The 26,716-nt window shown below is 39.6% G+C and overlaps 1 protein-coding gene and 1 long non-coding RNA gene across 12 annotated transcripts in view; one reads left to right on the forward strand and one right to left on the reverse strand.

Moving 5' to 3' along the window:
• Positions 1-26,716, forward strand: part of TMEM229B (transmembrane protein 229B) — a 73,637-nt gene that overhangs the window by 40,130 nt on the left and 6,791 nt on the right. For 2 of the 11 annotated variants that reach the window (XR_012082519.2, XM_072986140.2), the window contains exons 2-3: positions 14,390-14,441; positions 17,570-17,618. The exons of 1 other annotated variant lie outside the window; for it this stretch is intronic. Coding sequence is in view for 6 of the 10 variants with exons in the window: in XM_072986140.2 (XP_072842241.2) it covers positions 14,390-14,441; positions 17,570-17,618 (101 nt within the window). In the remaining 4 variants the exon portion in view is untranslated. 8 more of the 11 variants (XM_072986146.2, XM_072986147.2, XM_072986148.2 and 5 more) reach the window with 8 other exon arrangements.
• Positions 1,773-14,503, reverse strand: LOC144588187 (uncharacterized). The gene is made up of 2 exons (XR_013543581.1): positions 14,362-14,503; positions 1,773-7,718 (listed from the first exon to the last, which is right to left on the reverse strand). It is a non-coding gene; the product is annotated as an uncharacterized LOC144588187 (long non-coding RNA).

The following is a 26,716-nucleotide window of genomic DNA, read 5'->3' on the forward strand; positions in this document are numbered from 1 at the left end:
CTCCTGGCAGGGGGAGATTGAAACACAGTTACACTGCTGGCCGGTAAAATGAATCACTAATGGCCGAGCATCATGTAACTACAAATTTATGCTACGATCTAACTTGGCCATAAGTGTCCCATAGTGACCAGGGCACACGAGTGCCAGGGATTCATTTGTTTCATAAAGGGAACTTGGCTCTGGGTGTTTTCCTACCTCCCAGAACTACTGTGCCATATGCAGGGGGCAGGGCATCTCCAGTGGCAGTGAAAGTTTTCTCCAAACCTCAGAATACTAATTTGGGAGTGGATGGATGTGCAACGTGTCAGAGTTTGGTAAAGTTACTTTTTATAGACTACAGTTCCAAGATTCTTCTAGGCACTGCCAGTGGTGGCTGAATGCATTTGAAAGTTACGATCCAAAAAGAAGTAAATTTTCTAAACCTTAGAACAATGAAATTCTGCCTCTGTATAGCTTATTTTTTGACATGTGCAAAAAATAAAATTAAGTTTTGAGCTTAGCTTCATATTAGATATGGATACCCATTCCTTTCTTTGTAGCAATCTAGTGAATTTCACTCTAAACTATTTTAATTTTTTCCTAGAATGGGTTGATATATTTGAATCACATCTGTCTAGTATTATTATTAAGTTAGTTGTTTAGGATCATTCTTCTATGCAAGACATTTGGCTACCATTCCTTTAGGCAGCTGTTCTCCTATGAGGTTGCTACCAGGATTCATACTGACACACTGTGTGTTATGTTTGCAGGGTGTTCACTCCTCTGCTGTATAGCAAGGTAAGAGTGTGCATACCATCTTTAAGAGTTAGAGTAGGGGAATCCTTCACAATGTAAGTTTCTTGCACAAATATATAGCCGTTTCAAAAGCATCATGCTCTCTCTCAACCACTTGAGTATGAATATGCCAGACGTCTGCCTGATGTGATTAATACTGTTCTCTCTATTTTACAGCAAAGCTAATGTGCCCATTAATATTTTTTTGTGCAGAGAAGACTGTGGTGAGGAGAAGACTTTGTGTAACATCAATGAATCACTGAAATTGGGAATGTAACTTTGAGACCTCAAGTATCTGAACTTGCTGAACATTTATTTTATTTCAAATATTTTAACCCCACCTTCCTCCTAAAAGAGCACCCAAGGCAGATCACATAATTAAAATACAATATTGAAAGCTAAAAACAGTAAATTATTATTTTTTTAAATTAAATTAATAACTTTATATTTAAAATGTTAGGTAAAAGTATTACTAAACAGAATGTGAATTATGCGGTGTCAGCTTTGGGGAATAATTGCACTGTATCAACTATTTTTAAATGTGTTTTGGAGGAAAATGACTAGAGAATTGGTGTTTATTCATGAGTAACCTGCATGATAAATAAGTAACACAATGGCTAAAAAACAGTAGTAATAGTAACTAGAATAGGGCCACTGAATTAGTGGAACTTAATGGAGGAGCTGAGTCATCACATTCCAATTGATTCAGTTTCAGTGGGTCTACTCTGGTTTTGCCTTACTACTGGATTTTAGCCAAAATTTCCTAAAACTTGGGTATTGCTAAAGTTATGTACTCACCTTTGTTACTGAATTTGTGGGGGATGGCATGTCTCTGATTACACTTTGGTAGATCTACATTCATACAAGTGTAATAGATCTGAGTGGAAATACTAAAATCTGTGGCAGAGACATGATATGCACAAAGTATATTGTGCTTAAATGCAGTGGTAAAATTAGCTTAAAATATAGATAAAGCTTAGGCATGTACAGGATACCAATTTTTATCTTCCCAGAGCAGAAAGAGCTGTTTGTACATTTCCTTTAGCAGTAGACTGACAGATTTCCCCTGTAAGTTCTCTAATAGCAGGACTAGAGCAAGAAGAGATGGAAATGCAGAGTTTTGTTTCATCAGTTAAGGACAAGGAAGGGTGATATAAACTAATAGTGGCATGGTTTTATGAGCCATAAAAATGGAGAAAACTCAAATTTGAACAACACTGGTTTGCCCTTGTAAGATGTAAAGGGGATGAATGTTAAGTGGTAACAAAAGAAAAAGACAAACGTAAGGGTAGGTGATAGCCTCACTGGACCACTAAAAATTGAATGAGTAGCTTAGCATTCAACCTAAACCAGTCTTCACCGGGCTGTGCACCAATATTCTGTGGATAGGTCTGAAAAAAAATATGTTCTGGTAGGTGTCTGTGCCAGGACCGCTTCTTATAGCTGAGTTTAAAAATGCAGGCTGCAAACACTATTGGGGGTATGGAAAAGAAACATGTCAGAATGAATATATCTACCTCTTTCTGATGAATAAAGGGAGGTCTTCATTTATGTTTTGCTCAGAATTTCAGCACTTCATGGAGGGTGATGACTGCAGAATTCATACTGTACAGATTTCTGGTCAAGAATTCACAAGTGGGTGGCTGTCTTGGTGTCATTTATGGGCAGAATGAATCACATTGTCAGTTGACATCCCTTAAAAAGCAGGGATATGGCAAGCTAAGGAATGAGACCTGCAGAATAAACTGCAGTTGCGGAAGTTCAACTTAGAGAGGCAGGTGGTGAAGTAACATCTTTCCTGAGACCCTGAAACTGACAAAGAGGAGCAGCAAAGAATCTAGTTAGGTGTTGGATGTGCTCATCTTGGGATATGCTGGTGTTGGAGTTAAGTGGAGGATATACCTAGCATTAGATTCTATTGTCGCACTGAGAAGCTGGTTTTGAGGACAGTTAGAGTGTGCTTGAGTTGCGGTAGAACAAGTTTCAGTCGCTTGATTTCTGGGATGAACGAAACCTTTTCCTGGGACTCCTTGTTCTGTGATTGAATCTCAGCTGACTGATTTGAACATTACAAAAGCATGCATCCAACAGACAAAACAGCTGTTGCTGCTAAGGGTCCACCTGGGTATGACAGGGGATTTCTTTTCTTTTTTTAGCCAGAATTTCAAGTCAATAATTCCATACATCCTTTGAATGGGACCACTTTGGTGGAGGTAGGCAGCTATCTGTGCCTGGATTTCTTGTGATTTGCATGCTCTTATACAGTGAATCTTCTGTTAATTCAATAGAGCTAAGGACATAATGACTTCAGATTTCTTAAAAATTAGTAGTTTATGTGTCTGTTGGGAACGTTTTGTTCCTCCTTGCTTTCTCGAGGCCTCTAGCTCCACCAGCTTCCCAGAACAGCACAGAAACAATAAACAAAGTGCTAGGGCAGGCTGGAAATAAATGTGCAATAGTGGAGTTCCCTAGTAACATCCTAAAACAGAGGATGGGTAACATCACCCAGGAAACTTCAGTTTTGTAGAATATTAATTACCCAAATTACTAAAGTTATGTTGACCAGACAAACTGTTGGATAGCTTTGTGGTTTAGGTATCTGACTGAGGAGCCAGAGATTGGAAGTTTGATTCCCCAGTGTGTCTCCTGGACAAGGGCAGGACTTGATGATCCGCAGGGTCCCTTTCAACTCTATCTACTTTTGCACTGATGATACCAATGATTGTTGTGACAGAAGCTATATTTTGTGTGGTAGTGGCCTCAGCACAGAATTGTTGCCAGTTTGTACTTTTAGACTAAAAGAACCAAGAGTTGTAACAATGTGGGGTGATTGCATGTGTTCATCGCTGTACTGCAGCTAAAACTATGCTCACGACCTGGGGTTCAAATCCCAGGTAGCCGGCTCAAGGTTGACTCAGCCTTCTATCCTTCCGAGGTCGGTAAAATGAGTACCCAGCTTGCTGGGGGGGGCAATGTGTAGCCTGCATAATTAAATTGTAAACCACCCAGAGAGTGCTTGAAGCGCTATGGGGCGGTATATAAGCAGCACGCTTTGCTTTGCTTTGCTTTGCATGCAATTTTTTTTCTAGTCCCATAGGGAAGTTCACCATGGTAAAGGTAAAGGTTCCCCTTGACATTCAGTCCAGTTGTGTCCAATTCTAGGGCGCGGTGCTCATCCCCGTTTCCAAGCCGTAGAGCCAGCATTTGTCCGTAGACAGTTACCGTGGGTCACATGGCCATTGCGACTTAGACACGGAACACTGTTACCTTCCCACCATGGTGGTACCTATTTTTCTACTTGCATTTGCATGCTCTCAAACTGCTAGGTTGGCAGAAACTGGGACAAGCGACAGGAGCTCACTCTGTCACGTGGATTTGATTTTACAACTGCTGATCTTCTGACCTTGCAGCACAGAGGCGTCTGTAACCCGCAGTGCCACCATGTCCTATAAGGTTCACCATGAGAAAATCTAAAAACCTTTGCTGCATGCAGTGTCCTGTCTTTCCCATATTTTAACTGGGTAAATACTGTGATGATTTGTGTTTTTATGAGATGCCAGAATGGGTTTTGTATTCATAATATTGTCTTGACAGCATCCATCTTGATTTAAAGTCTGCTCGGTAGTAGGAAAGTTTTTCATGCTGTTTCAGAGAAGCTTCGCTCTCTGGTTATCTCGTTGCTAAGATGAGTAGAGAGCAGAGACTTTCGTAGTCAAAATAATTCTGCCACAAAATATGATAACAACTCTCAAGCTCCCATGAGAAAGTTAGGCAGGACAACAAGACCCAGGAGGGGGGTGTTCCTTATGAAGAATTCTGGGAAGAAGAAGGAGGTTGGTAAGGAGTTGGAAAAAGATGGAGTTGGACTGAGAAAGGACAGACATGTGCTTTTTCCTAAAATGGATTATAACTTTTGGATTACAACTGGAATCTAACTTTTCCTGGTGGAACATGGACTATGGAGTCACAGGATCGTAAGAATTACTACGCTTATGCATCATTCTAGTTTAGAATGCTTTTAATTATTTTTCCAGCTGGAGTGGTGGGGGTGATCCGTCTGCCTTGTTATGAAAATGTTCTTAACTGAATTACTTTGCAATAATCTGAATTCTTTTCTGAACCATCCATTTTTAAATAAAACAGTAATGATTTAGAATTGCATGCATTGGTTTCTTGAACAGACTAGTCTTTCTGATTTGGCCATGTGTATTTGCTACCATATATAGAGCCCAGATTAGCCTGAGTGTAAACTCATGGATTTGTCTGTGTGTGTTGCTTTTCTTAATAAAGGAGGTGGATTTGAGGAAGAAATGTTAGTCAGGGCCTAGCTGAGAGTCTTGGGCTCATCTTAGCTCCTAAGGGACTGACTAAACTTTGGAATCTCTCCATTCTCCAGCACCCCTGTATCTCCTTGGAGATGGGGGATTGCTGACAAATACTATCTAAGAGGGAAGGAGATCTTAACAGACCAAGGTGTTTCTTATTTTCAGGGCAGGTGGAGGGTAAATGGTTAATATATTAGAGGCCTCATTGTAACTGTGGTAAAATGGCAAAGACATAGGGATTGCAAGAGAGAATGGAGTCAGACTGACTCTGTCCTTGAGTTGAGCCACTTTGCATTCTGTGCATAATTTTAAAATTAGTTACCTCTAAAATGATACTGTTAGTAGCTCATATCTGAATCTCACTAATGTTCTATAAACAGACTTGGGGGCTTTCTAACAGTAGCTGGATGGTTGAAAGTACATCGTGATCAAATTGCCCACGACCCTTTCTGATTTCTTTTGTGGCTGGGAATTTTTATTTGCAAGTTTTAATGCCACAATCAATTGCCCTATAAATGGCTAGGCACGGTCAATACACAGTTATGGGAAATTCAGCAGCCTGGAGTCTGTTCTGACTTTGCATCAACAAGAAAACTGTGAGTTAAAATGACGCTCCCATCTTACAAGAGACAGGAATAAAAGAGAGAAAAGAGCATTGACTCGGCTATGCAGCTGAAAACTATCCTCTTGACTCCATGGTACCTATATGTTTTGGGTTTATTAGAGATAACCAGTGGGTGATTCTAAGTTTTGGATAGATCACCATAGCAACTACCCTTTAAACATTTCCACCCCTTCTAGGACTGGCTTCTCTGCAAAGACATGCCAACGCTTCTGCTGCTTGACACAGAAATTTAAAACCAGGGTTGACTAAGGACCTTGATGAAATTATTGACAGTCCTTAGGGACAGCTGGTCCAAATATCTGTCATCAAGTGCACTGCGGACAAGACAAATGAATCCTGTAGCTCTAAAGGCTCCTGTTTTAACCCATTGTTGCCAGTGATGTGATGATGCCTGTCATGAGCAGAAAGTGCAGTTGGGGAATTTGTATTATGAAGTTGCAACAACACTCAGATATTCCCTTACTCCACACATGAGGAATGGTGTATGTGGGATGTTTAACCTCTAAAAACAGCTGCAGGGCCTCAAGTTGAATCCTCACGCACAGCCCTGTGGTGTGAATGTTGCTGGTTTTGGACAAGAAAAAGGGGGTAAAAATAATAAATAAATACATAAAATACACTGTGGCACTTTATTTGTTTGTTTGTTTTATTTGATTTGATTTGATTTGATTGATTTGATTTGATTTGTTCCATCTGGTCTGTTCGACTTACATTTCAGTGTGAGCTTTTGTGGATCGAGTCAACTTTCCTCATCATGTTTTCCTTGCTGAGACATGGATGTGGACTCAGGTGTCTGAGGAAGTAGATTTGTTCCATGGAAGCTCACATTTGAATATACCAGTCTTTAAGGAGTCACAATGTTTTTTTTTAAAGCTTTGTTTTGTTTTTGTCTTATGTGCTTGCACAGACATACATAGCTGTTTCTTCAAAAAATAGCTTGTTTTGATAACTGTGTTATAGAGAATTAACTCTGTATATGCACTGAGGCACTCTTATGCTCTAGGACAGTGGTTCTAAACCGTGGGTCCTCAGCTGTTCTTGGACTACAACTCTGAGAAATCTTGGCCAGCAGAACTAGTGGTAAAGGTTTCTGGGAGTTTTAGTCCAAAAACATCTAAGGACCCAAGGTTGGGAACCGCTGCTCTAGGATTATATCCTGATATTGAAAACAACCTGACTTAATCATTGGATGGATTAAGAATAAACTAACAGCATATTTGTATCTCAACAAAGATACTTTGTGGACTGAAATTCTCAAAATGCTCCAGCCATCATGGCTCTTATCCATCATGTAATCTTTCCAAGCTCTGAGTATGTGGACTGTGCTAGTTATGCATAGTTGAAGCCTTGGATGCTTGGAATACTGTGTCTTGCTTTATATCTCCTGTAGATGTTATTGTATGAAGACACACAGTAGCAATTAATTTCAAATTTGCTTTGCATCTAAGAAATGGAATAGCAGATGTCATAGAAGACTTAGTGCTCAAAGAAAGACAACTAGGGAAATTGGTTCAGACCTTGAAAGCCTGGGAACAGGTGCTCTAGTCATCCTTGGCCCATCTGCTCTCTTTGCTTTTCTCATATCTATGGGCACTGTGTGTCAGGAGAATGTCAACAAAAGAACAGCCACATCTGTGTTTCCCATGGACCCTGGTGCTTAGTCATGATTCATGACTGAGAGTGAGAAATAGCTGATGGATCTCAGTGAAAATATTAAGAAGAGCTTGCCTATAATTGAAGCAGCGAATGCTGAGTGATGTCTTGAATTTTGTGAAAAGTTGGCACATCCCCACTCTCAACTGGTTGATGCTCACAGTATGCATTCAGAAGGTGCAGTGACACTCAGAAGGCCACTGAGGACTTCCTTGAGACAGTTTCTTCTTCTGAGCTATGTTGATGTAGACAGAATGGGCTTGATGGCAGAATCTTCCAGTGGGGCAGGAACAATGAAAGTGGTTCACTGCGGATTGCAGAACTGTGCTCTCACGAAGTGGCTTACAAATAATAGTCAAATAAAAGCATAAGCAAAATAGAATTTCAAAACAGTGTATTAATTTCAATACATTAAGCTGATTTTTTTTGCAGAAACAAGACAAAATGCCAATCTCATAAATGCAAAGGAATACAGTATCCTTAAAGCAACTTTAGCAATGTTTTCCTTTATGAAACATTGTTAGTGCTGTTGTGCCCACAGCACATTTTTGCATACTCGCCCCATACCTCCAAGAAGACTACTGTAGTTGTATGCAAACCTATTAATGCTTATACCCGTTTCAAAGGCCCTTCCTTAGTTTTATTGAATTTTAATAGAATAATCAGGGACATGGAAAGTGTTATATCTTTCCCCTCCAAATTCATCTATATCACTGTCTGGACACTGGCACTGTATTTAAAAGAATTAAGGGACTGCATTGTATTGTGTACTAAACAGGTAGGTTTAGTTTGAAATGTTGTGCTGGAGGAGAGCTTTGAGGATACCCTGGATTGCCAGAAAGACAAACAAGTGGGTCCAAGATCAAATCAAACCTGCACTGTCCCTGGAGGTAAAAATGTTGAAACTCAGGTTTTTCCTACTTTGGGCACATCACAAGAAGATGGGGTTCTCTAGGAAAGATGATTATTTGCTGGGAAAGGTGGAATGCAGCAGGAAAAGAGGAAGACCAAATGTGTGGTGGATTGACTTGGTGTTTGGGTTTGAGTTGAGCTGAGCTGAGGACCAGAAATATTTGAAGATCACTCATCCATAGGGTCACCATAGGTTGGAGACAAATTGACAGCACGCAGCAACAACATTGAAAGAAGCACTGAATTCAAATGATTTCAGTAGTTTAAAAGCATAATAAGAACTACAAAATAACTTTCAAGAAAGCAAGATGATACAGCAACAAGAAAAGTGTCTCAAATAAATATGGTCTTATTTACTTCATGAAAAATGTACACAGGATGGCAGACTGACTAATTTAATCTGGGATAATAAACAAAGGTTCACATCACAGTATCAAGATACAACAAAAATCACTTTTACCCCCTACTAAGCTTCTTTGTTTCCACAGTGCCATGTCAGTTTCCACAATGCCACAAGGCTAGGGCAGTATAACAACTCTCTTTGGAAATTCCTCAGACAGCTGTATTTAGGAGAGGTGTCACACAAATCATCCTAGTTTAATCTTCCACTTGAGGTCAGAGACTGGTTTTGTGAACTTCTAAAAGCACTTCTCAAACTGAATTTTACATGAATGATTGGAATCTAGTAGTTTTCAGTTGTATGATTGTCTCCTTGAGGCCATGGATGTGGTAAAAATGAATCTCTCCTTTACTAATACTTAATAAATAATATGACTGATTTACTGTATGGAACCTTTTCTTAAAATGAGCTACTACAGTATTTTCCAGGAAGGGACAGCTTGGTTCCTGAAGTGGTTTCTGTGGCAGTTAGCCGCTCTCAAGGGGAACGTTTACCTTTACCTAAGTAGTAATAAAAGGTGACTTTTATGTGTATTAACATTGATTGTGTAAATATATGCTTCAGTCAAAACAAAGAGGTTACATTTCTAGATATGTTTAAAAACTGTGCTCCAGAACTGTTGCTCACAAAACCAACTGCCCCCCAATAAAACCACTGTTGCATTCCTATTACAAAGCAAATGATGTCAGTAAAAAGGAGTATAAGCAGCCACTTGCTCAGCTGCAGACAGCCATCCTGTTTACAACCGTGCTGTGTATCTTTGTCTGTTTCCTGAAACTGAAAGTATGTATAGTCCAAATCTCTTTGTCAAAGAATATTGACAAACATAATCAAAGTCTGATTCTTAGGTTGTGTATGCCTTGAATAACTGTTCCCAGAATACAAGGTTTTGGGAGAATTACTCATTTGTTTAGGCTCAGCGATGTTTGCTGAATTCTGTTAGGAGGTTTCGGAAGCCCCTGAGTTTGGTGGAAGAGGAAGCCATCTTTCTACACTCAAGAGACCAGAGCTACTAAAGTCCACAGAGCAGCCAAGATACAGGGGCTGTTCTGCATATGTGATGGTACTCATATGCTTTGAGAAAGAGATTGTGAGTGCATGCTGTGTAAAATTATTATATACGCTTGCTTTATTGAACAAGTCCCATCAGCCCTAGCTGACACCACTACTAATAATGAGGGATGATAGGAATTGTAGATGAATGACATCTGGAGGGTTCCATAGTCTCCATCCCCTTTGATCTAGAATTCATTCATTCATTCATTCATTCATTCATTCATTCATTCATTCATTCATTCATTCATTCATTCATTCATTCATTCGATTTCTACCCCATCCCCCTAGACAGCATCTACTCGGGGTGGCTTACAAATATCATAAAATATCATAAAAAACATAAAGACATCATAACATTAAACAATTGAATCAATAAGATGGAATATTCAAGATGGGAATAATAGAAAACAAAAAGATAGATTTCAAGAATTGACAGGAGGGAAGGCCTGCCTAAAAAGCCAAGTCTTTAAATGGCTCTTAAAAACACCCAGTGAGGGTGTCAGGTGCATCTGTGTTGGAAGGGTGTTCCATAGTCGAGGGGCCACTACCGAGAAGGCCTGGTTTCTTGTTCTTTCTTTCCAGACCTCTCTCGGCGTTAGGCCCCTCAACCGTCCCTCTTGGCTGTGCTGAGTAATTCAGGTAGATCTATGTGGGAGAAGGCGATCTGCCAAATATCGAGGTCCCAAACCGTTTAGGGCTTTATACGTCATCATTAACACTTTGAAGTCAATGCGGAAACAAATGGGTAGCCAATGCAAGGCAGCTGGAGTAGGAGAGATATGCTGGTATTTTTTCACCCCACTAAGGAGTCTGGCCACCGCATTCTGCACCATTTGGAGCTTCTGCATCAATCTCAAAGTAGAGTGCATTACAGTGGTTTAATCTCGAGATTACGAGCACATGGACAGGAGTGGTGAGGGACCCCCCCATCAGGTAGGGTCGCAGCTGGGCAATCCGCCACAGGTGAAAATAGGCAGAGCGGGCCACGGATGCCACCTGGGTTTCCATGGTAAGTGCCGGGTCCAGATGTATCCCCAAGCTGCGGACCCCACTCCATGCAGTGAGAGTCACCCCCCAAAAGAGAGGGAGTTTCCCAAACCACCAATGAGGGGCCACCCACCCTCAAGACCTCTGTCTAGAACCATGCCAGTATCCAAAGGATAAAAGGACATGGCAAGAAATATTGCCCATTCCATTCTGTTTGTCCCTTTTTTCATCTTTTAGTTGCCTGCTTGTTGCGATCTGATGTTTTATTTATTGTATCAAATATGGTTTGGTCTCTGATTTGGTCATGGCTCTCTAAATTCCAGTAAACACAGCTCAATGAGCAGAAGACATCCCTGACCACATAATGTATTTCCACTGTTGATTAAGTAGGTAGTCTGTAAACCACAGGTGTAAGGAAAGCAGTAATCCCTGTAGTAATATAATTGCTGGAAACTAGCATGAGAGTGGCTAACTGCCAGAGAAACCACTTCAGAACCCAGCTGTCCCTTCCTGGAAAACAGTAGCTCATTTTAAGAAAGGGTTCCATATAGTAAATCAGCCATACTCAATGCAGGGCTGTTGAGGTGTGCTGGACTACAACTCCCACCATCCGCACAAGGTATGGCGGGTATTGAGAAGAAAAACGACTGAAACACCCTGGAGTGGGGTGGGCCATATTAAATATTCACAAACAGAGACAGCATTGTAGAGGTCAGCTTTTATATCTTTGTGTTCAATAAGAGAGATTTGGGCTTTCAAGTGGTTTAGGCAAAGAAACACTTCCCTCAGCTGAACACATTTTGAAGTAGAAAGCAGAAAGCTCTGATCAATAATTCTAATAAAGCTTTGACATTTGTACTCCAGTGATTGTATAAGTTGGTTTGTACAAAATTTCTTAAAAAGTTGTTTACACTAGAAAAGCACTCTGGCTCCACATCTGTTGCAACTTTTTAGAAAGTAACAGGGAATTATACTGTGGTAGTGATCTAAACCAGTGGTTCTTAACCTTTGTTAATCGGATGATTTTGAACTGCAACTCCCAGTTGGTGGTGAAGGCTTCTGGGAGTTGCAGTCCAAAACTCCTGAGTAACCCAAGGTTAAGAACCAGTGATCTAAACAATGTTTATATATAATCTCTCACAACAGCTACATGGACTAGATTGGTTTCATCCAACATTAAGGGTTGGTGCATCATTAGTGTGTACTAAAGCAAAATGTAATGGAATAACAGTCCTACTACTACATCCTCATAGATTATATTAAGATGGTGCTATTCCTAGAATTCTGCAGGAGCAAGAACTACTAAATACTAAAAAGTTGAACTTAAGGTGTTTTATATTCAAAGCATGTGCTCTCCTGCTCAGTGATGGCCTTTTGCCAGTCTTTTTAAGAGATTTACTACCCTTTTATAGGTTTTTAGACTGCTTTAGCCATTGCAGAAAAATTGGAGGAGTAATCAAACTGCTGCAAACAATCCCATATTAAAAATGCAACCTCATTTGGTTGACAGAGAGAGATATATAGCTGCATTTTGTTGTTGGATATATTTTTTCTCTATAGCTTTATCCACTCTTTATCTAGCAGAACAATGAATTGTGAGTGCAAAAACTATCTTTAATTTTAACTTAAATGTAATATTAATTTGCTAATAAATGAGGTACAAAGGCTGGACCTTCAGGAACACCATAGAACAATTGGTTTCCTAACCCAAAAAATCTTCAAAAAGAAAATGAAGATTTCCAGTGTCTTCAGAATTTTACCTAATAGTCCCTTGTCTAATAGTACATCTCCATAGTATTTTAAAGAGTTGTGCTACACTAAAAACAAAACTATGTATTAATTCAAAGGTTAATATTTGGAAGGGAAGAGAAGGGGTGCATAACTCATTCATAAAGGGATATTTTGATTTTTACATTAATAGGGATGAATATCATTACGTTTTTGTGTGATGACCACCTTGGATTTCCATGGCAGTTCTGTTTGCTCCAACTATGGCATTTGAGCAAAATTATTGCATTTCATAAATGAGCAAAGTATGAAAAGAAGAACAGTGCCTTCAAGCATGTAGTGAGCATTGGTTCCCTGGCAAATTGCAAGTTCCAGTATGTCTCTGTTTAGAAATGTACACATTATTCAAATGTGTCTGCAATAAACATCAGTGTAGCCATGGCAGACATGATTGCTGTGTAATCTGTGAAGCAGCTCTCATGGCTCAAAATGAGCTAGTATTAATTGTCTCCTGGAAAGCAGACAAAGGCAACAGTGGTTCTAAAATTATTACAGAAGGTTGTACGCATGATGATGAATTCTGCAATTGGAATGCCCATCACCCCCACCTTTTTAAAATGGAAAGCATCTGTGGGGGATTTTAGATTAGGATATTGTATATAGGACTAATGGGAGGACTAGGTCTTTGCTCCCATGCCAAAAACCAGATTCAAATCTGTCCCAGCTGTTACTGAGCGTGGGTGAGGAAAGAACCTTACTGCTTATTACAGTACTGCACTGCAGGCCCAGATTGTCACCTACAGTTGCTTTTTGCAGCATAAATAGATATTTGGAAGTTTCTAATGCAAAACCTTCAAGTCATGGACACTTTGCTCGTAAGGAACAACAAAGTCCACCAAGCACTACCAGTATCTGTCTTCCATTCATTTATATGGAAGTCTGTACATGAGACCACCATGCACATCCCAATGAAATGAATTCAGTATGTTCACCATCAGCATTTGGTGAAATCCACTCAGATTAATGTTTGTATTTTCTTAGAGGTGGGGAAATAGAGGGCCATCAACCCTAATTATCACTGTAGCAACTGTCTCTTCAGACTAGCATGTAAAGTACAATTAGACCACGAGAAATTACTTTTTGAACAACTTCCAGAATTTCTAAGCATTCTTGGCATTGTAGCTCAAAATAGTAACTCTCCTAAACTGATGACATAAACATTTTGTAGCATTTTATAAACAGACAACACTGCCATTAGTTTAAGAAATACAATGTCCCTGGAAATATTGCTGATGTTTAAACAACGTAGGCAATCACAACATCTCAGATTTCAGGGGAGGGAGAAAGTTTGCAGCAAGATTCAAATACTCCTGCTTGGATCAAATTCAAGGTCAAATTTCAGAAAGTGTGTTAATAATATTTGTTGTGGTTGCCTTTCATACCTTATAATTACTGGAGACATGGATGCTCTTGTGAAATTAGCACATATAGTCTGAAACACTGGGGGTGCTGCCTGTTCACATGACACCCACTTCAAATGTAGGTGTCACATTTACTGAAAGAATTGCAGAGGGGGGAGAGTTAGAGCTGATCCTACATGTATATACGCTATATTGTGCATGCATATACTTTGTATGTGCAGCTCTGGACTTTGCAAAAGCAACATTAGTCATGTGGACAAATCTTTCAACATATAGTTGTTTCCATGTGAAAACACATTGGTCGTATGAGCAAAACTGTAGTGTATTTTTGTTACAAATGTCTTAAAGGTCTGAACAGCTGCATATGGAGTCAGAGAAAGAAAGCCACAGAGACCAAGTGGATTTCTTATGCTATCTAAATTAAATCTGAATACTCAGTAAATCATATCAATACATCCATTCACACACATACATACTTACCATCCGTATTTCCATCCCCTACTTCTAGCTGGCCAGGCCAACAAGGAAGCACGGGGGAGAAGGGCATGCTTGATGTTTTGGTGAGTGTGTCTACAATAAGGCTGCAGTCCTGCTTTTATATAGATTTTTGTATTTTCAGGATTCTCCACTTGAAGTTCCTTTCTCATCCTTTCCAGATCATGTCTTCTACAACTGTTTTCTCCCAATTCTTGTTGATTGTTGTATATTAGTTACTCCTGGAAACTTACTAGTTCAAACACTTGTTTACTGTTTCTTCTCTGCACACAGTACTTTGTCCTTTGGACATTTATTTTGCACAGACCCGGTGTCTTTGTCAGCAAACAATCATCTTGTCCTCCAGCAGTGTATCCACTTGCCTGGTCTTATCCCTGCTAACTCTATTATTGTCTATTACAGTGGTGCCTCGCTTAACGGGTGCTCCGTTTAGCGATGAAATCGCTTAGCGACAACTTTTTCGGAGTGTTTGTGCGCTTCGTTTAGCGATGGTCCCTATGGGCGATTTTCACTTAGCGATGGTTGGGATCATGCTTCGCATAGTGATTAAATTTTGGGTCCCCTGTTTCGCTTAACGATGGTTTAAACAGCCTCATGTTTGCTGTTTTTTAAATGTTTTTCTGTTAGTTATAAAGTTAAAGTTTACTGTTTAAAATGTTTGAAATCATAAAGTGCACTTAATAAACCTTTTGTTAACCAAATTTGACTTTGTTCTGACTCTTTTTTAATTTGTTGTTGTATTTTTCCCCCCATTGAGATGCATTGAATAGGTTTCAATGCATTTCAATTGGGGAACCGTGTTTCCCTTAGCGATGTTTCCTATGGTGATTTTCGCTTAAGGATGGCAAATCCCTATTGGAACGGATTATCCGGTTTTGTATGCATTTCAATGGGAAACCGCGTTTCGCTTAGTGATGAAATCGCTTGGCAGCGATTTTTTCGGAACGAATTAACATCGCTAAGTGAGGCACCACTGTATTACTATTTCCATTATAACATTTTCCACAGAAAGAACCCTATATGTTCTCATGTACATCCTTGTTTTCTAAAAGCCAGTCTCCTGTTGGACATTTCTGCACATGCTACTAATGCTTTGTAAGTGTTTGAACTGTTTTACAAAGGGTCTCTTTCCCAATTGCTTGCACAACTAATTGCAGAACTACTTGTGCAATCACTTGTGCAATGCTAATTGTACATTTGGAAATCCCACAACACAACCACCACCGTCACAACACTGGTCATGATCTTTTATCTTTTAAGTGCTTGTGTGCTATTGTTTTCATAAAGTTGGGGAGTGAGTGTTCAGAACAGTAGCAATAATTGCTTCTGGGCTAAGGGCAGTCTGTTATGGTATATGCAGATTTGACGATAAGTATGGAAAAATGTCAGACTCACAGCAGTCTTCATTTTCAAAATAAAATATTGTTCTTAGTAGCTGTTGATGATGTCATGAATTTAATTTGTTCCATGTGCTATCATTTTGTCCCTTTTCTGATTCAGGGAAAATATTTTGAGCCATTATATGGCAGAAACCTAAGTAATTGTTCTACTTTGCTATTAGCACTTTCCCTTGTACAAACTAGTCTCGTTACTCCAGAACCCTCTTCTAGGCTGCCCTCTTTCACAGACATATCCAAAGATTTCTCTTTATCCCCATTCTTCACAGCCTATTAGTATTATCTTCTCACAGTTCCTTCTCTCCCATCTGCTTCTGTCCTTCTGCTCCTTCTCCATCGCATTGATGATTCTTTTCCTCCCATAAAGTTCTAACAGAACCGTTCATTTCCCCACACGTTTTTGCCTATTGAGCATTTTAGTGTACCTGGTTTTAGCTGCTTCGTTAACATTATATACAACAAACGTAATCTGCATTCTGTCTTCCTGTGCATAGAACTTCTAGATCTCTTTGTCTCAGTGCCACCTATAACAGAGCATAGCAAAGGGAGTTTGTCTTCTTTCTACTAAAGCCTTATGTTCTCCATATAACTTGCTGTGGCTCCCATCAGTAATACAACATTACTGTTTCTTTTTCTCAAGGATATACATTAGAGGTCATCTGATTTTTCTCTTTTCTTTAGTCAGCATAGAGACAGTTGATGCTCTGTCCTATCCTTGGTTCACTATCTTTCCTTCTCTCTGCATTTTCTACTGAACCTCCTACGAAGTTCAGTTCTTGTTCTTTATGCCCCAGGGGTATGGCGGTGACCCTGAGCTCTTGAAGGCAATGCCAGTGGAACACATACTGTGGCAGATTATACCAAGGTGATAAGGCTTTGGGTGCAGCCCTGATGGCAGATTGCATGCGGCAGACTGTCCAAGGATTAGACCAGCTAAGTACAATGAGGCATGTCATCAGAAGGTGGGCTACCAGGTGATAGATTGGCCAAAGTAACTATAAATATGACCGTATGGAATAGTTGCAGCCTGCGTCAGTGAAGGGGCTACTTGAAACCCTGGCACTTTAAGATATTTTCTGTTGGAACCTTCACCCAAAGACTGACCATCTCTTACTTTGATTAACATTGTACTTATATTAATTACATCATTAATAATGAAATCTGTTTTCTTTGTGTACGTTCCAAACTGTTGCCAGCTTTGACAAAGTAAATTCAGAGTGCTTAAAAACAGAGTACAAAATGTTTCAGGCAGAATTGCTCTGGAACACAACCTTGACCGCATCTCATTTTTATTTTCATGCTGGTTAGTTTATACAAGATTAATATTTGACAGAAAAAGACCGCTGGGTTTTTGGTTTTTGTTTAAATAAAGAAAAGTTTTCTCCCCACACCGAATATTGAGGGGAGGGAGGGGATTGTTTGAAACTGGTATAATAAGTGGCTATTTTGGAGAATGTGAGCCTTGAGGGGTCCACTTTGGCCTGGCACGAAAATATATTAGACACATTGGCTCTGCCTGCCAGGATAATACACAGTGTTAGTGTCAAAGTCCTTATAGTGGCATCTTTAGCTCAGCCATCCACCAATTGCAACAGGGGCACTTTTGCACCGGTTGCTGTCACCGGTTGGATCTCTTCTTGATGTGTTCCAACTCATCCCCAAAGGCAGCCTTAGTGCACAGACCTCTGTGAGGTTCATATGCTGCTTGCTTTCAGAATGGTTGCGCTTTTGTGTGTCTCTTAGGAAATACTGACCTTTACAAGAATCTTACTTCTCATCTTAATTTTATTTTGCAGGAATTGTACGTGCCCAGACATGCCTGTGAATGTGGACGAATCTAGGCAGGTGAGCTTGAATGGTGAATAGAACATATGTTTATGTGAAGTCCAGAACTTCTGAAATGCAGAAAATCAAGAAAAAGACACAAAACACGTTGTAAAACTTGTTTGTATGCTTTGCTTTCTTCATATCCTGAATTCACTGGTGACCTCTTTGCCCACTGGTGAAACTGCATCTCATTCTTTGATGCAAGCACAGCCCTGTTTCTTTGGGCAGAGTGCAGGTCATCTGGGCAGATACTCAATAATTTCTCCTTGGGGTCATCATAATTGTGTGCAACGCCTCCTCCAACCTGGAATCCATCAAAATTTTTAATAGGCAAGCATCATCTCCTTTTTCCCCAGACAAACATGATTCGTGCAATGAAGTCTATTGTGCAAGGTGTCTAAAATGATTTGTTCAAATCCCAGTCTTCTCTTACCAAATGAGCGCAAGGAAAATACTGTACGTTCCTCTTGTATCCTGCTGAAAAATGATAAGGATAGAACTGATTGGCTATTTCAGTGTGATGTCACAAAGCATTTTCTCACTCCTTCAGAGTTGTTCTTCTGCTGTAGAAAATTGTTCAGGAAAAAATTGTTTTGATTTGTTTTAAGAAAGAAGTCCCTTGTAATTAGAAGGGAGGAAAGTCTTGATTTTTTTTCCATTTTTTAAAAAGCAATTAAAAGAACACAGGAAGGGCAAGTCAATCAATTAAACCTACACAGATCTGATTATGTATTGTTTCCATAGATCTGTCTTTATTATTGCATTATTCTAAAAGGTGACTTGGGCTCATCCTGGCCATTTCTTTATTAACTACATATGGAGCAATCTGAGATGCATGATCTGTGTGAGTTCCTAGAGCCTTGTTCAGTTGTCCAACAAATTTAAATATCTCCATATTGATCTTGTTCCTTTCTGTGGCATCCTGCAGATCATTCTTTCCCCAGTCATTGCTTTCCATAATGCTTCTTTGGAATGATGTCTTCATGTCACATTTCAATGTTGTCCTCATGCTACCCTTTTTTGGCAGTCCTCAGGTAAAATATACTTGGGATTCACTGCATTTAGGAGCTGATCAAAATGTCTTTTGATCAGCATGAATGGGTGTACACTGCTGATGACTGCAAAGTTATTTTAATTGTTGTAAGCCGCCCAGAGACCTTTGGGTAGAGTGGGCGGCATATAAGCTAAATAAATAAATAAATAAATAAATAAATAAATAAATAAATAAATAAATAAATAAATAAATAAATAAATAAATAAATAAATAAATAAATAAAGCAAGCTTCCATCTGGAACTGTAAAAGGGTATATTCTGTATATTAAAAAGGAGAACTAAATTGAAATAAGGGAGCCCTAATCAGGGTAAAGATGTAATATGGTAGTTTTTTATTTTAGGTAAACTAAACTAGATATAAAGCTGGGTCATGGATCTGGAACCACTTTCAATAAGAATGTTATTAGAACACCTTGAGAATTTTATATAATATGAGAGTAATATTATGATAGTAGTCATATTATATACTAAAATTTGTATATGAATGGTTTGAATGTTTGAAAGATGTTTGGAATTTGGGGGGGGGGGGGAACCGGGAAAACACTGAGATGTAAAAAACAAATAATTGTAAGCAAAACATGTAACACGATGTTTGACAAGCACAAAACAATGTAGATAGATTGAAAAACTAATACAATGTTTATAAAAAAAATAAAAAAAGCTTGTACATCCCTATCCTTCTGGTGTAATTGGTAATTAGATTCATTTAATCTTCTTTTATCATTCCTTTTTATTCTATATATCTGAGGGTGGATTTGAGAGCTAGTCAAGGGTCATTTCCTGACAAAAGACACAGCCAGAACTGGACTGAGCAAATTGATAGAGGCCAGGGAGGCAATTTCTCTAGAAGTAGAAAGAAGCGAGTGTAGGCACAGTGAGAAAACCTAGAAGCAAAAACAAAACAAAAAGGAAAAGAAAATAAGAAAAGAAAAAGAAAAATAGTTTGCTGTACTTCCTGGCTTGAGCTAAACACTCAGTAGAGAGCACAACATGAATGCCAAGTCATATAACAATTTTCTGAATTTATTTCTTGCTTGGCACATGCAGAAATCTTTCTGGACAAGGACTGTACCACTGTGATGTTATGTATGGTTTGTATCACTAAAATAAAGACCCATGAAAAGCAAAGACTGTCATTAGCTAGGAATTGGGGGTGGGGTGGGGTGGATTTTATTTCAGATGTTTAAAATGAGAGTTCACTAAAGTCCATGAATTTTTTCACATTTGCAAAGGAAATTTGGTTTTGGTGATGGTTATTTAAAAAAATAGATTTGACCTATTCACCCATCTAACCTGAGGCCTTCAAATAATTAGTTCTTATAAAAACTAAGTTTGAATCAGCCGTGTTTGTGGTGCAAAATTATAGTTGACTCACCTTTTCCTTGATGATCTTGTTGTCTTTAACAGCTGCTGCACATGCAGCTACAGCACTGGTCTTCGTGTTCCTTCATGTTCCTATCTGTGCCTGTTGAATCTGTGCGGTCTCCTCTTAAAAGGGCAACTCCAATAATCATTTTGTCTACTCCCCTCCCCTTTCTTTCCTTTTTGACTCACCCACAACATGAGCAATGGGCATAAGAAAAATACACAGCTATGTTTTCATCGCTGTTCTTTCAAAGAAAGATATTTAAATTCATTTTTAAAAGTTGATTTCATGCTTTGAGGGGTTTTTGCTTTGCAGCTTCAAAGCCCTCCAGAGAGCATTGCTCATACTGTTGTCTCCGTCTGAGATAGGTTCCATGCCAAAGAGATTGCTTTATTCATTGTTTTCTCTAATTGCAGAGATGAACCACTGTGGAGAAAACTGGCATGCCCAAAATATCAGACCTTTATTTCCTGTCATGCTATTTCCTGAGGTTTTGTCTGCTCTGTCTCCTTCCCATACCTACATCAGTGGCTATTTAATGTGTCCCTTCTATGGCATCTGCACCATGTACATTAAGGAACTAGTGCAGCCAACACTCTAAAAGCTACAGAGACTTAAATCTTATTGCTGTGAAGTTCAGTTGCAACAAACATGCAAAAGCAGAAACCTGGTGTTGTGTCACTGCACTTGTTGAGAGTAGAGAATAGCCAGGTTTCTTGTCCATTTATTTGCATTTTTGGTACCTTCTCCTTCAGTTCCGCTTTTCTCCACTTCCTCTTAGTTCAGAGGGTCATGTGGGTAAACGTTTTTTTTAAAAGGCATGGGTTATAGTTCAACCAACTTAATAGCTTCAGTTTATTTGCGTATCACTTGGAACAAGTGGAATGATTACTCTGTGAATCTTTCAGTGCAGTTTACTCTAAATCAGGGGTCCCCAACCTCCAGTCTGTGGACTGGTGCCGGTCTGTGGCCATGGCAGAACCAGGCCGCAGAGACAGATCTCCCGCTCCCCCGCACTCCCCCCACCTGCATGCACAGGTGCCCCTCCCCTCCGCGAGCACGCCCTGCCCTCTGTGCATGCATGTGAGCGCACCCTGCCCATGAGCGTGGGGGTGCCTGGCCCCCTCAAACAGTCAGTGATTCAGAAAAGGTTGGGGGCCACTGCTCTAAATGACAAATACTTTCCTATGATCTTTTTATTATATGGTGTCTGTAAGAACTTGCTCATGCATTATTTATGGGTACATTGATTATGTCAATGCTTAGCTTTCTGCTTGTTTCTTTTTTCTCCAATGGATGCCATAGAAGCTATGGAAATCCTCAACTTTTGACGCAGTGAGGAACTGGACATAAGTGAACAAACTCAGGTGCAATTGGAAGTTTTCTTGGTCAAGAAACAAACGAATCCAAGATAAAGTGGACAGCCTGTTCTCAATAGATTGCACTTCCTCTTAATAACTAGGTTTGCCAACAGGGCATGTCCTGGAGTGTAAGGTGGCTGCTGTAGCCATAAGTATCTTTTCCTGATTCGTCTGATGTGTCAGCTGCATGACCTCTTGGAGAAGGTGGTAATGACTCCACGATTCACACCTTCATTGTCATTTGGATTACTGTGACCTGAAGTAACTTCAAAAGTGTTTTGAAACCATAAAAGGTAGTGCAAAATGAAACAACTGTTGTTTGGAATGTTTTTCATAGACTTTAAAAATTATGACTGTTAAAAATTCTACCCAGCTTCAGTCAAGGAAGGAAGAAAATATTTAATTCATAGTTTGGTAGTATCTTACCAGATTGGTACATCACACTCTGCACAGAAACCTGAAACTGTATTTTTTCCAAATTTGTGACACAGTTTGCCAAAAATGTATAAAAATATATACATCTGAAATAGTTTTCACAATACTTTATACATTTGAAATTGGATGTTTGAAAACGCATATTTTTGAAAATGTGGACAAAACCTGCTTTGTTTAAGAGAAAAATCACTTGAAAATGTGCACATTTGCTGAAGTACACATCAGAAGTGTATGCATTTACAAAATGGATCTGAAAATATGTGTGTTTTGATTAATGTTCATGAAAACATTCAAAGTTTAATGTGCAGGATAAGGAAAAAGCATGCCCGACTGTAGAAACAGGATGAAATAAATTTGAAGTAATGTCCGCTGTGTAAAATTGAACTTTAAGGATTAGTCCATCTCTCGTTTGTGTGCTGCTTGTACTGTTTGAACAACCAGCACACTGATCTTAGCATTTCCTTGCCTCCATTGCTCCTTTTTACTTTGTGTTTGCATTACTTTATATTGTTCATTATTCTGTAACTTACATAATGCTTCTAGTAGAACACAGGAATTTTCACCAGGAAGATTGTACTGTATACCTAATACACCAGCATACCAGACAGAAAAACAGAACCTTCCTGGTAAAACAAGAAGGCCATTCCAGTGACACTCCATTAATGGTGTTTCAGGGTCTTCACAAAGCTCATGAGAACATAGGTGTAGTGGGTACCCCAGTCAGCACCTGCCTGTCACAATGGAACCTTGGCAGGAGAGCCAATAAGGAGGATGGAAGGCGGGAGCAGGAGAGAAGGGGGGTACAAAAGGAGGAGTCTGGAGGAGAGAGAGAGTGCTGTGTGATTTAAGTTTTGGTGGAGTGTGAGATAGATAGGAGTGAGACAGTGAGAGTAGAGTGAGAGGACAAACATAAGGATTGGGATCAGAGGTTCAAAGGGTATTGATTGAGTTAGATTGAAATCAGAGATTGGGAAATATAGTGAAGGAAGACAGATGCAGCTTGTGTCTTTGTGAGGACCCAGAACATAATAAAGGTCTCAGAGACGGAGTTGCGCCATAGTAGGCAGTTGGATGATGCTGGGAATGAAGATGCAGACACAAACACACACACACACAAGTATACTGTCACCTAGTTGATTCCTAGGTCAATGGAGTACTTGTGACTTCATCAGTGACAACAGACAGGTCTCAAAAAGGCCAAGAGCTCCCTGAAGGGGAGCAGTTAATAATGTACCATCTTCAGAGATTCTAGGGGTAGAAACTGGCCTGAACATGTCTCACTATGGGGGCTGAATCATTTTTATGATACAAAGCAGGAAAAAAAAATCAGCTTGTCAGCATAGCACTGGCGTCATTCATCTCCCATGGAGAGCCATTTGATATCACGTAGGTATTTGACCCTTTCCTCTCCTTGTTCTACGATCTAATCATGTTCTGACTTTCTTTTCTTGTGGTGTGAGTTTATTGTGAGGAAACGGAGAAAAATAACACAATAAGCTGCTTTCGTGAGGGATTTTAAATTTACTATGGGAAAGGGGAGTGGTTGCCCTGGTCCCACCAGCCTCCACTTGCCCCAGGAATAACCCCAGCTATAGACAGTAGTCCTGGAAAAATTAGCCTACCTGTGGGGCCTGGGAATAATTCTGCATCTAAATGTATCTGAACAATACATATGCATTTATCTAAGGCAGTGGTGTCGAACTGTGGCCCTCCAGATGTTCTTGGACTTCAACTCCCAGAAGCCTTCACCACCACCTCTGCTGGCCAGGATTTCTGGGAGTTGAAGGCCAAGAACATCTGGAGGGCCACAGTTCGACACCACTGCTCTAAGGCATTCTAACCCATTCTTTGGTGGTTCCCTGAACACCTTACAAAGCGATAAAGAACAAAGTCTCTGCCCTCAGGCTTGCAATCTGGAAGGCAGAATGTAAGAGGAGGAAGTTGATATGCGGTGGACTGGAAAGGAAGCAAATCTGGTAATGATGTCTTAAAGTTACATAGCTTTTAAAATAACCAGCTGGGATGGAAATAGTTCTGGAAGAGGAGAGACTGTCACCAGAGCCAATTGTGTGGTCCCTCACTCCTGCACTGCAGCCTCCTGAGATTGCTGCTTGGGCCAAGATGCACTGGAATAAGCACCACCAGGTCACCATGAGGTCCTTGCCTTCCAAAATATATGGTAGGCCAGTGCAGTGTAGTGGTTAAACTGTGTCAGGCCAGAGCTGAGGAAACCAAGATTCGAATATCCACCCACCCATGAAGCTTATTGAGTTATTTTAAACCACTCATTTATTTTCAGCCAAACCTATCTCACACAAAAATGAAGGGAACCATGTATATCATCATGGAAGAAAAGCAGGATGTAGGTGTAAAAGAGAAAAAAAATTGAAAGCTGGGCACACCAGTGAATGGAAAGCAGTTCTGAGACTGCTCCTTTCCCTCAGGACCAATCATGGTCAACCCCAGAAAGGCATGTGTAGTACAAGAAAGTTGTGCAGTGAAAATGTGGAATGACCAAAAATGTCCCTATCTGGGAAAGCTGCAGTGTGCGAGAAAGTAATCCTTAGATTCCCAGACATTTGTTTGCTAATATCCAAATACCACAACTCTTTGAGCACAGAAAAGCTGTAGGCTGCTCCTTGGTGTTGTCAAATCACATTCTCTACATGCAACAATGTTGCTTTCGGTGTTTTATTCATTTGCAGAAACACTCCAGTTAATTACTATACTGTAGTTGATATACTGCAAGTGCATTATACTGTATTTCCCAAGAGAAAGAGAACAGAATCTTTTGTAGATACGATGTTTGCCAATCAGTATCTATAGAATTGTTGTTATCTGCCATCAAATCTGTTTCTGCTTATAGTGACCTTAGTAGGATTTTGAGGTATACAAGATGTTAAAGAAATGGTTAACTATTGCCATCCCCCAGTGAGCTTCCATGGCTGAGTGGAGATGCAAATCCAGGTTCAATGTATACCAGTCTGACATTCTCACAACTACAGTACACAAGCACCCATCTATAACAAACTGGGTGGTTTAAAGAGTATTTTAAAAAACAACATTGGACTTCTATGTGGTAACATTCCATATGTACAACATGCCCCCCAAAAATAAAATTATGTTCTTCTGTACTGGTGTTCTTATTTACTGCCAACTTCCTTCTTTCAACAAGCTTTTAATTCTGGATTAAATTATGATTTGCAATTATCTTAAATTTGTTCCAGAGATATTATTCAGATAGGCCTTTATGGCTGAATAGTAATATTTGAAATTGAAATATGTACTTACCACCTAATAACCAGCCACAAAACAAGGGAAGATAATTGGTAGATTATAGGAGGGCATGGAGAGCTACTTCTGTGATAATCAGATATTTTATGCAGTTAAGGAATTCCCTTTTCTAATGATGAGCTACCTGCAATTTATCATTTGACACTCTGTCACTCTGACAGAGCAGTCCAAAATTTTTCTGGTTGGGGGCAGAGTATTAGTTGCACTGCTGCATTTTCGGCCGCCCTCCTCCACAAAGGAAAGTATGCTGGGGAGGATGGCTCTATTTATTTATTAACTTATTTATTTAGCTACCCTAGCTTTCCTATTGATAGTCTCGTATCAGGTCCATCCCTGAAGAACAGCAGATAAAAATACATGATGCTGAATATTAATTTGATGGTATGTGAGCTTGGATGCTTACACCTGCTGTGCTTATTACACATGTAGCAGGAAATTGGTTGCTTCCACAAGACTTGGACTGGATCTCTACCTTGAACAGGGGGAAGGAAACAGAAGTGTTAAAGGGAACAAAGTTAGCCAGATAATTTCACATAACACCAGGCCATGATGCTGATGTGACATCTCAACTAATCCACTGTTTCTTGTTATTTACTTGTTTCTGAAATGCTTGTTAAATGTCTTTGTGTCATTTGCCAAATATAGCTCATATTGTTCTTTTTTCCTTTTGTATGTCGACTTTTCATTGGTGTTGCATTTTCTACTCCACTTTACTTCTCTTTCTGTTTATTGTAAGCTTCCTGTGGGGATTTAGATCATATCAAGCTCTCAACTGAATGACTGTAGGTCTCCTCTTAGGTTTACCATGGTTTTCTCAGAGCTTGGAAGAGGTACTTTTTTGAACCTTAAACTCCCAGAGCCCCCCCCCCAATCAGCATGATAGTCTAAGATGTGCCCAAGCTGCTGTGATGAGGTAGACTAGCCACCTTCTGTCAGATTTGAGATGTAAACTTACCCGATTTTCAGGATTTCTAGTGAATTCAGTCCCTCAGATTCAAGTATGACCAAGGTGTGAATAGGCAACATGACTCCTGTCAGCCTACTTTTAAAGAGAACTGGGTCTTTGCACATAGATATGTAAAATTAGGTGCCTTGCCTTCCTAGTTTCCCCAATGCAAAAGCGAAAATAAGGACAAATGGTTTATGAGAGTTAGGCCTACTGCTGAATATGCCTAAGCAGAAACATTTGAGTTCTCATTTAAATTATATTTGTGTTAGGAAACAGAAGCTCAAGGCAAGAATCTTATTGCTTTTTACCATGGATGGAAGATAAATTGTGGAGACCACTCTCACAAATTGACGAAGTCATGTGCTTGGTCACTCCTCTGCTTGTTTGCCTAGCATACAGCCAATATCTTGTCAATTAGTCATGACTGCTATTTTGCTTCTGTGTGGCATAAAAAGCAAAAGGATTCTGGCCTAAGGCTTCATCTTGTACCCAGCTGTGAGGAGAAGCTTCCCAGGGTAATTGTGAGCTAACACTTCATTACATTGTATTCTGCTTTTTACAAAAATACATTACAAAAATTCAGAATGGGATTGTGGTCAAAAAAACAAACCATGACCAGTTTCTGTTCTGTTCTTAAGGAGATTCCTTTGAGGAATC

Source organism: Pogona vitticeps, chromosome 1, assembly GCF_051106095.1.
Source record: "Pogona vitticeps strain Pit_001003342236 chromosome 1, PviZW2.1, whole genome shotgun sequence".
Classification (NCBI taxonomy): Eukaryota; Metazoa; Chordata; class Lepidosauria; order Squamata; family Agamidae; genus Pogona; species Pogona vitticeps.